The sequence below is a fragment of the Pezoporus wallicus genome, unplaced genomic scaffold, assembly GCF_028554395.1.
Source record: "Pezoporus wallicus isolate ANWC-B61680 ecotype Strahan unplaced genomic scaffold, APGP_CSIRO_Pwel_v1 contig_1739, whole genome shotgun sequence".
In the NCBI taxonomy this organism is placed as follows: Eukaryota; Metazoa; Chordata; class Aves; order Psittaciformes; family Psittacidae; genus Pezoporus; species Pezoporus wallicus.
In genome coordinates this window covers 2,184,350-2,194,561 of record NW_026637351.1, presented here as the reverse complement: position 1 = coordinate 2,194,561, position 10,212 = coordinate 2,184,350, and the positions used below count along the sequence as shown (strand labels likewise).

General features: G+C 39.0%; 1 protein-coding gene across 1 annotated transcript in view; it reads right to left on the bottom strand.

The window, feature by feature from the left end:
• Positions 1-422: 422 nt before the first annotated feature.
• MAOB (monoamine oxidase B) overlaps positions 423-10,212 on the bottom strand; it is a 52,387-nt gene continuing 42,597 nt past the window's right edge. The window contains exons 11-16 of the mRNA XM_057405072.1: positions 8,116-8,173; positions 6,964-7,061; positions 5,753-5,864; positions 3,936-3,998; positions 3,361-3,521; positions 423-643 (exon numbers count right to left, since the gene is read on the bottom strand). Of these exons, the coding sequence (XP_057261055.1) occupies positions 3,366-3,521; positions 3,936-3,998; positions 5,753-5,864; positions 6,964-7,061; positions 8,116-8,173 (487 nt within the window). The 3' untranslated portion in view covers positions 423-643; positions 3,361-3,365. The remainder of the gene's footprint in view (positions 644-3,360; positions 3,522-3,935; positions 3,999-5,752; positions 5,865-6,963; positions 7,062-8,115; positions 8,174-10,212) is intronic.

Sequence of the window (10,212 nt, the reverse complement as noted above, 5' to 3'; positions counted from 1 at the left end):
ATCTACTGTTGTACTGACAGTAGATGTGCTATTTGGAGTCAAAATCAGCATTGAGAAAAAAATCACAGTAGTTAAAGGAAAGACAAGGGGCTGCCTCAGATCTCTCACCTCCTTGTTATTGTAGTTTATACAGTTAGCTTTCAAGCACTTTGGTTAACACAGATTTTCATGCCATTACCCAACATTCCTTGTAATATACAGTTGCTATCGGAACTCTTAAGAGCCTTACAAAATATGCATGATAACACAAATCGGTTCATAAGAGACAATACGATTATTTCCATGGTTGTTCTATAATACATTTTATGAAGCTGGTAAACTGCTGGAACTTTCATGACAGCAGATTTCTTATCAAACATGTTAAGAAATTAATAATATATTATGACCCATTAAACCAGACTTCATTCCTCTCTTTGAAGGGAATTTTAAAAATGTAAGCCAGTGCTAACACTTCCCTCCACCCATGGGGAAGCATCTTGATTCTCTACACACATTTGTCAATGTTCTCATCACGCTGGCATCCACATACACAAAGTGCCACATATTCCTTTTATGTGGAAGATGTCAAGAAAACAGCAGCAAATTCTTCTTTTTAATCCCATGGTGGCGATAAGCTCCTCAGCATCATCACAGCAAGACACAGCTGTAAATACAAAGAGAGTATTCCTAAGGCTTTGGCAGTCTGGAATGAAGGAGGACAGAGACTTTTGAGTGCTAATACAGGTGCTGCAATTCAGAACTCCCAGCTCCATCTGATTTGGCCAGAAACCTCAGGGAATCCAAATTTAATTTGAGATTTTAAGCTGCACATACTTTTAATTGCAGCAGAATAACAGAAGAAATGTTTTGTGTTTTGGTTTTTGGTTTTTGTTTTGTTTTCTATTTTTGTTTCACTTTGAAACTAAGATTAAGAAAGGTTTATATACATTTTATTTCTCATTAAAAGCTTTGGTTGTGATCAAGTTCAGTTCTAACTATAATTAACTTCTTTTTTTCCTTGGCTTTTCTGCCCTTATGACACACAACATTGTCTTGTTAGACTGGGAAAAACCTCTGCCAGATTCAGGAGCAAAGAAAAGAATTACATATATCAGACATGAATAAAACCAGTTTATCCTCATTACATTCATGGATTTGCTCCCCTTTAGAGACTATTTCTAGGGCAGAAGCACGACTTGAATTCCGAACAGTTTTGGCAGAGAAATCATCTGCAAATGCAGCAGTTCTTTATATGTTAAGTATGTATTCACTGTCTAGCACTTACAAATATTGGCCCAACACTTTAAAACTATCTTCCCAAATTTAGGTTCCTATGTTTATTTTTTGCCAGAGAATTATCTGAGTTACAAAAGCTCTGAACTTACCCATTCAGCTTTCAGTTCCTAATTCATTTAATAAATAAATCACAGAGAGAAAGCCATATAGAAGTGCTTTGTGGTAGGCAAATGTCCCAGCCAATTACTGCTCTATGTGACAATGAGAAAGGCCATATGTACACTGCTGCACTGTTCTTCTGTCTTAAAGATCTTTATGTCTGAAAAGTTCCCCTATGCATTTTAAAAGGCTGTTATGAGGATATTCATTTGTGATAAAATCCAAGCTGCTGCTACAAGAACATTTTTAAATGGCACATCAAGTTAAAAAGAAGGAAACATAGGGGCCAGAAACCGATGTGCTGCTAAGAAATATTACAGCTTTCTAATGGTTCAGTGATTTCCATGGGACTATTTGGAGAATGAAGTACCATTCTGCACAAGCAAAGACTTGATGGTAGCCCAAAAAGTCTGCCTGAGACTGGTGATACAGTTCCTCTACCTTCTGCTCACACTAATTGCTCCATGGCTTTCTACTACAATGTAATATTTTACATAAAAATCAGCACTGATTGAAGGGAGAAGTGCAGCAAACAGGCTCAGAGAAATTCCAGACATCTCAGACTTCATGTGCACCCAATCCTGTTGTCAGATGTACTTGTGCATTTGCATGTGACTATCCTTTCCGTGGTTCTCTGATCTCTCTATCATTTATATCTTTCATTAGTTGCCAGAAGTGCAGAGTCAGCACAACACAGCACGGCAGGCAGAAGTGGAAGTGCTAATCCCATCAATATGGTTGTTAGGAGAGACTGAAGCTCTGAATCAGCTAAGCAGTGTCCAGCATGAAGCAAGTGTTGAGTAGCAGTGAAGTTGAGGTTTTTGTTGGATTGTTTTAATGCTCACACTAGATTTTCAAGTCCATTGTGTCCTACCAGACAAGAGACAGGCTCGAGGTGTTCAAAGTGTAAATTTCAGTAGACAAAAGAAAGGAAGGTGGTAAGAAAACAAATATGTAAAAGAGGCTTTTAATGGAGATCTTTACAACTTCTTGGGGTAGGCAGAGGTTAAATTGTTCTCTTGTTATCTTGCAGCAACTTAGGGAGCTAAAAAGAGGACCCTGGTAGCAAAGAGATATCAGACAGGGCAAAAAAGATTTGAAAGGTTGTATCTGTACATTGGCACTCTGAGGTCCAACATACTGCTCTCATTGGCACTCTCAGGTCTGTCATACTGCTGAACATATCAGCTGTTGTGTGAAGCCTGCCAATTTGTTAGGCAGAAGAGATTCAATCCTGCACAGGGTGGATGAACTCTGATGTTCCAAGCACTATGAACAAAGCTGCGGAGCCTAAAACTCAACCACGTTGCTAAAGGCAGTAAAAGTGTTGTTGAAGTCAACATGTCACCGGATACGCCAACAACCTATGGCCACACTTGAATAGTTTGGATGGATAAATTTAGCCTCACCTGTCTGTTAGGTGCTGCCTGGGCTCTGGACATCGGGGTGAAAAATAAAAACATTAAAAAGATCCTTACAAAAGATCCATGCAATTTGCATGAACTAGTTAATTATTCTTTAAGCTCTGAATTTTTTTTCTCAGTCTACCACATAGGAAGGCAGAAATCCTTTGTTTACAACTAGAGATGGAAGGGCCTGTGAAGACTTGGAGTTCAGGGTCTGATTCAGGTATAAGTGTAAAAACAACTGTAAGTCTCACCAGAACAGGCTTTAGAGAAGATTTTTGTCCCTTCTGTTCTGAGATGTGGATAAAAACCTCAAGGTGATAGCACTTGACACGATATCCTACAAATTCAACAAGCAAAAAGGAGCTGCTAGAAGTAGGCCTGAATTCAAGGGGCTCTTTTTCAATCCCTTTCCTTTATCCCTTTGCTTTATCCCTTCCCCCCAGCTTCTTCCCTCTACTGCCTTCTTTTCCCCCGTCCTGATCTGATTTTGTAGACAGGGAAGTACATGCCAAAAAAAAAAAACCACCCTCTGAAAAAAAAAACAAAACTGCTCAAGTGTGAGGCTTTGCACTGGCACCTTTTTCAGTTTCGAACTAGAAGTCCCTTTTTACAGGCAAATAACCCAGCTGCAGTCACAAAGGCAAAGAAAGTGGAAAATCCAATCAGCTTTAGCAGTCCTGGCACAGATGGCAAGTTCCTCTCCCAGAAGGTTGTAGTGATGGGCAAAGCTGGAACATCCTGTGGGAAGAGCATCCATTATCAACATAGCAGTATGTCCACTGTGAGAGGCAAGGTGCAGAGATTCTTGTGGCAGAAACAGAACTGGATTGAGGTAGTTCATGTTTATCAAGAAGTATGCTGTATCAAAATTTTCTGCTCAGTTAAAGGGAAGAAGAGGAGACACACGGAAAGGTTTCATAGCCTGGTTAAAAGTGTAGTTCTTCCCAATCTCATGTTACAGAGTTGTCTAATGGGCGCCCTTGTCTTAGTTTCTAGTATGCTCCTGTTTAGGGAAGGGCAGTTTTGATGAGTAAATAGAAGTTTATGGTGGCTTTGATACAGTGAAATTAAATAAAAATGGCCATCAAAATTTTATCTCATCAGCAAAAACTGCATGAAAAAATAATCCATTTAATCTACAGAAAGACTTACAATTGATTCAGGTTCTGGCTTCCAAATTTCGCTCTCTGGGATTTTCCTCATAGAAAACAGTATCTGCAAATAAATAACATTCCCTAGTAAGTACCATTCATATTCTGAAAGGGAAAAAGAGCTGGCTTCAATTTTTATTTTAAAATGGCAAGATGAAGAGAACAATTGAGCACAAACATCACTGTGTACTCAAATTTTAGAAGAAGACTCAACCTTTGTACAACTCATTTGTGGTGAGGCCTGATATTTAATAAGACATTCCTCCTAGTGGAAAATAGAAACAGCAACCAAAAAATCTCACTATTAGTCTACGCAAGATATTGGAACTTGACTAGTCCCACAGAGAGCTAGTGACTGGGAGTTAAGTATATACTCACGGTAAAGTGAGACATAGAACGTAGAATCATAGAATGGCTAGGATTGAAAGGGACTTTAAAGATCATCCAGTTCTAACCTCCCTGCCATGGTCAGGGTCACCTTCCATTAGACCAGGCTGCACAAAGCCCCATCCAACCTGACCATGCATAAACCAGCTACAGCATGGGCAAGCTATATAAACAGGATTAGCTTGTTTTACAAATTTCACCATGATGTATGAAGAGGAACAGAAGCCTATGAGTGACAACAGACTACCACTTTCATTCAGAGAAGAGCAAGACTAAAAAGAGAACTTTCACAATTGAAAATTGAACATTCAAAGTATCAAAGATACCAGAGAGCAGTAGAATAGCAAGGATTATCTGAATTATAGAAGACAGCAAAATTAACTTCTTCTGCAGTAAAATAAAATGGAGATTTATGAAATACTGTTTTTCCTACTCCAGGCACTTGTAGATTTACAATTTGCCATCTTTCATGATATGTTTTTATTCTAGACAAGATTCATGGGCCCCCTCAACTTTTCAATACAAGAGAGTGAGAAACACCCTTGCACCAGATTTTAAAAATATTTTCCTTTCACAAGTAACTGAGGAAAGGAAAATATTTTTAGCAACCAAGTTCACTTGCCAACTTCTCTTCTGAGGCCTATGGAGGTTCTGCTGTAATGTCTGCACATTAGAGAGGTCAAGAAGCACTACCTCTGGAGGTTTCAGGGACAGGTTAGGTACCTTCACATGTGGGACAATTGATCCCTGTCTTTTGGGGCAGGGGTATAGGCTAGACATACTCTCCAGGTCCCTTTCAGGCTAATTTCTGTTCCACTATTGTAGCTTTTTAGCCACAAGATTCCCTTCACTTCATAAAACAAAGATGAAATTTCTTTTGCTGAACCATAAACTGTAATATTCCTGAGAATACTTGAGGAATTGACATTTTCTCAGAAGCAAAATATTTAAGTCCTTGTTTGATGACTTTATGCAAGGCTGTCTCAATGGTATGTCACTGTCAATGGTATTGTTGGAAACAATTGAGGAAGGGACTATCATGGTGTGCAGAGCTGCAGAACTGAGCTGCTTCTAATGAGGCTAAGAGCCATGATGTCTCAATACAGTGACTAACAAAGTGCCCATTTTGGGGAAAAAAAAAAAGAAAAAAAATGACTCAGTGAGAATTTGGGACTGTTCTGTTAAAGAAAGATTTAATCTCTGGAAGCAGAAAAGTGTTTGATGAAACAACCAAAGCCCTTCTTAAGCATTCCAAATCACCGATTTGCACTCAGGAAAACCTGAGTCTGTCCCCTTCACAAGGATTTGCATCAAAATTTCAGAACACCTGAGTCTGTCAATATTCATCTCCCATTTCACCTCCAACCAGAAGATCTTTCATTTTCCATTAGATATTTGACAGTTTCCCCTGGTTTATGCTTGCTTTTGTACCTCTCTGGCTGCTCTTTCTCCAGCCTGCACAGCCCCTTCCATGTATCCACTCCACTCTGTGGCGGTCTCTGTGCCAGCAAAATAGATCCTACCAACTGGCTGCCGAATAATCCTGGAGGGGGACAAGCAGTAAGCCATATCAGCCATTATCAGGAAAGATAACTGAAATCCATGGGTTAATATTAGAATAAAAGTGTTTTAAGTAACAGCAAGCACTTAGAGTAACTTTGGGTGAGTTGAGCTGGAGGAGGAGTCTGTGTTGCATTTCATTTCTTACAATAAACACGGCAGTGTTTGTATTTCCTAAACATTTACACTGTTCATATGTGTAAAGGACAACTAGTTTGAGACTTATTCTAGCTCTTAATTTTAGCCAGCATCATAAATACTAATGCTAGGCATTAGTGGCACAGTGTAGCACTCTGAAATACATCCCCACAATATCTAAAAGCAATAAGGAAATAATATTTAAATAAGTAATCAATTAAACAAGGTGTTTGTTACTGTTTTGTTTTTTTTTTCTCTATTTTTGCAAGAATTTGCAATTACTTTAAATACTAAGGCCTCCATATGTTCTTCATTACAACTGCTTTATTACTTTCAGTTCTTTTTAAATTGTGCAAACTTATACCTCAAAAGTAGGGCTATGTCATCACATTAAAAGCTATGTATCTGAACCCTATAACCAGTCTGACCAGTAAGCCTTTTTTTTTTTTTTTTTGGTAAATCTTATTTTCATGTAAAAAATTATGTCAGAGAGGACTGTATACAATGGCACACAGATTACTATAATAAGCCTTGACTACTAACAGGAAAGGAACAGTCTAAAGAAATCACTCGTTACTGTAAATGTTGGCAAGAATTAACTGTCAGTATTTATAAAATACAACTAAAGGTATGCGAAAAATAGTAATACTAATCTCAAATATCCAAAACTAGTTTTGTAAGCAGATTGTGAAAGCTTTCTAGCTCTCTTCCTACTCATCTGTATTCACTGAGTAAACAGAAGTGAATAAAACCCCTAATGATACTGTACTCATCCATCATAAAGCCCTACTGACACAAGTGACTATAGTATCTATTTAAAATATTCCCCAGTGATCTTAAAGGTATAAAGTGAACAGTGACAGAGGATTTATGACCCTTTCTGAGGATATTTATTAACTTGGTGTTATCTTACTACTCCAAAGCCCACTATAAATAGACACTACCTTCCATACTGAGTCATTATGCCTGGTGGGAAGTAGGCTGTGTAGCAACCCCCAGAATACTGCTCTTCACACCAGTTCTTCTCTTCATAGTGCACTGGCTGTAAAACAGAGATTAAGTCACTCAAAGAAAGGACAAAGTCCTGAGGAAGCTAATAAAAGAACTGAGGAGACAGCAGAGAAAAATAGCTTATGATTTGTTGCGTGTCAATGTCTGAGAAGAGGAGGAGCACATTTAACAAATCTTTTAATGCAACAGATTCAACACAAAAAAGCCTTAATTTCAGACACTGCTAGCTATTTTTTTAAAAAAGCTAGCCAATTTGGCTACTGTAGAACATAATTCTCTTAATCTGTCAGTGTGAATGTATGCTTTGAGAACAAATTTATGCTTTGAGACATGTAAAGCAAAATTAAGCTCTTGCATACAAAGGTATAATACTTGTAATATGTACACTGGATATAAATATATACTGTTAAAAATGACATGAATGGCATTTGTATGGTTGTACATACAATATATTTGTGTTTTAAATAATGTAAGCTTGAGATTGGTGTCTACAACATTTAACTTGTGTAAAACTGCTCTTAAAGGAAAAGTGACATTGGTCACATAAACCATGTGTTCACACGAATCCTATCAGTTGTTTATATTTAACGTTACACGGAAGAGAAGACAAGGGGGAAAAAAAACAAAAACCAAACAAAACCCAAAACAAGCAAAACCAACCATCCAAATAAAAAAAAAAAGCCAACACAAAAAACAAACACCACATGCAGGAATGGATCTTAGCAACTAGTAAGAGAGAAGAAACATTATGCTCAACATAGACTGAGGGAAAGGCAAGCCTGCCACATCTGAAAACAGTTGAGATGTATGGTGGTAAGCACTGAATGACACTGATGAAGCTGGACAAGAATGTACCTGCCTTTTAACTGTTTCATAAGCTCATTGTTATCCTCCTCATCAAACACAACCCAAGGCTTGCCATAACCTTCTCCCCATTCCTCTATATGGTGTAGCAAGTACTCCCATAGCAGGCATCTTTTCCAAAACACTACACAGGACTGCTCAAGGACACTGCTGTATTCAGTTTTATTCTGCCCTCCCCTACCTCAAGGACTCTGACACCGTGGTTTAGATCTTGTACTTACATGTAGAGCTTCCTCTGATCCCAGAACCTTTGCATAGAGCTCACAAAGCCTCGTCTTCCTGCAAAAGAAAAGCAGCAGAAGACTTCTGTGTGAGGAAAGACAAAACCAACCACTTCTAATACATTCTAGTTGCAAGAGGACAAATATTAATATCTGCTTGAACTTTTTGGTATCTATCTTAATTGGTAAGCCTTTGGATCACTAGAAATAACACACTCAAACTCCTCTGCTGCTTACTAGCTATAATGCAAGCTGTTCCCTTAAATCCAACCATTATCCAAAGGTCCTCCAGGCTGTAAGGAGAAGGAAGTAGTAAGGCATTACACTTTTCTGTCTTGGCACATAGTCTAACGTACGGTCTGCTCCTACAAAGATGCAGGTATTGACAGACTGAGGCTTTCAGGGTATCAGTACTTTATTTCTGTATGTAGAAAATTTCCTGCTGTTTTTGTTTATGAGTCTATAAACCCACAAATATACTTTATTCTGTAGCAAATCCCAAGTGCGATTAAGTTTTTCCTACAAGATTTTTGGGTCTTACTCTTTTACTGCACTGCACCAAATACCAAACATGAGAAGACCAAGATGAAATGAAAGTTAATTATGAGAATCAAACATGCAAACACAATGCTGTAAAGAAGTTTACTTCTGGAAGCAAATCCTGTGCTCCACAGATAGCCATGCTGTGCAGAGAAATAGAGCAGTCTCACCTCTGTAACTGTATGAGCTACATTTGCAGCTATATCAGTATATGAGGAAGCCATATCTATACAGCAGTACGAAACAACCCAGCACTACAGGAGGCCAGTTACACCCATGAGCAGCTGAACTCAAAAGAGTGCTATAGAAAAGGGATAAGGGTCAAAAATAAAACCAAACAACCAAACCAGGAAGACCTGAAGGTCCTCCTGTGCAGGTAGGGGCTTGAGCAAGAAGACAAAGACTGCTACAATTCAGGAAAAGCCATGGCCCTGGGATGATTTTACTGGCATATGTCAAGCCCAGCAGAGGCAGAGTGGAAGGAAGCAGCTCCTTCCTTCTGCCCAGAGGCAGAGGACAAGGGTCAGCGTGCTCCAGAAGCAGAAATGCATGGTGACATAGTGACTGGCCAGGCAGGCTCTGAGAGTTGCAGGATCTATATATATGAACATATATTTGATCTATATATATGAACATATATATTAACATCCCTCTTCAGTCAGGGGTGACATGAATCCAGCAACAGCCATCATAAAAGGGAACATTTCCTCCATCTTTCGATGTTGACCACCGCACCCTGCAAACTACCAGCACTGATCACGCAGTGTCTGAACAGACTAAAGCAGCTTTAATAGCACGAGTTAGCAAAGCCTCTGCTGAGGTCTGCCTACCACCTCTCCAAAATGCCCACCAGCTCCTGCTTTCAGGCAGGTCAGTAACACCACAGGGCTCCGCAGGAAAGCGGGTTATCACCTTGGGACCATATACTTCTTCTCCTCCCAGCACCACAACAGGGGTGAGATGGATCCCTCTAGATCTGCCTGTGCTCTGCCCTTTTTCCACACGTGACTTGCAGACCTTCCAGGGAGCCTGGAAATGGCATACCAGAGGCTGGTAGGGATTCTCATGTACAGCCAACTGCAGGACTCTAAGAAGGTGCAAATGCACCACTGTTTGGTGAGCACGTTACTCACATAAAGATAGCAGTGCAAAAGAAAATGTTAAGCTTCAGGTCAAGGGCATCTTCAGACTTTTAAGAAATTTCAACCTTGAAAAAAATATTCATCAATAAGGTATTATTTAACAGAAAAAAAATAATTAAAAGATAAGGAAAAAAAAGAAAAAGGAAAAAAGAAAAACAATACAGAAAAGCAGTATCTAAAGGATTGAATCGTACCAACAATAATCTATCACTGAGGACATTCCCCCTAACAAGAAAAATCCTTGTAGACGAGCTGGTGTCTCTGCAGCATCTGCGCTATTTGTCCTAGAACAGTTTAAATAAATACTTATTTATGCATTTATGATTAATGCTAGCATGGAACATATGGAATACACAGAAGTTAAATCCTTATTTCTTGACTCCACGCTCAGCTGTGAAATTGCCACCAGCACTAA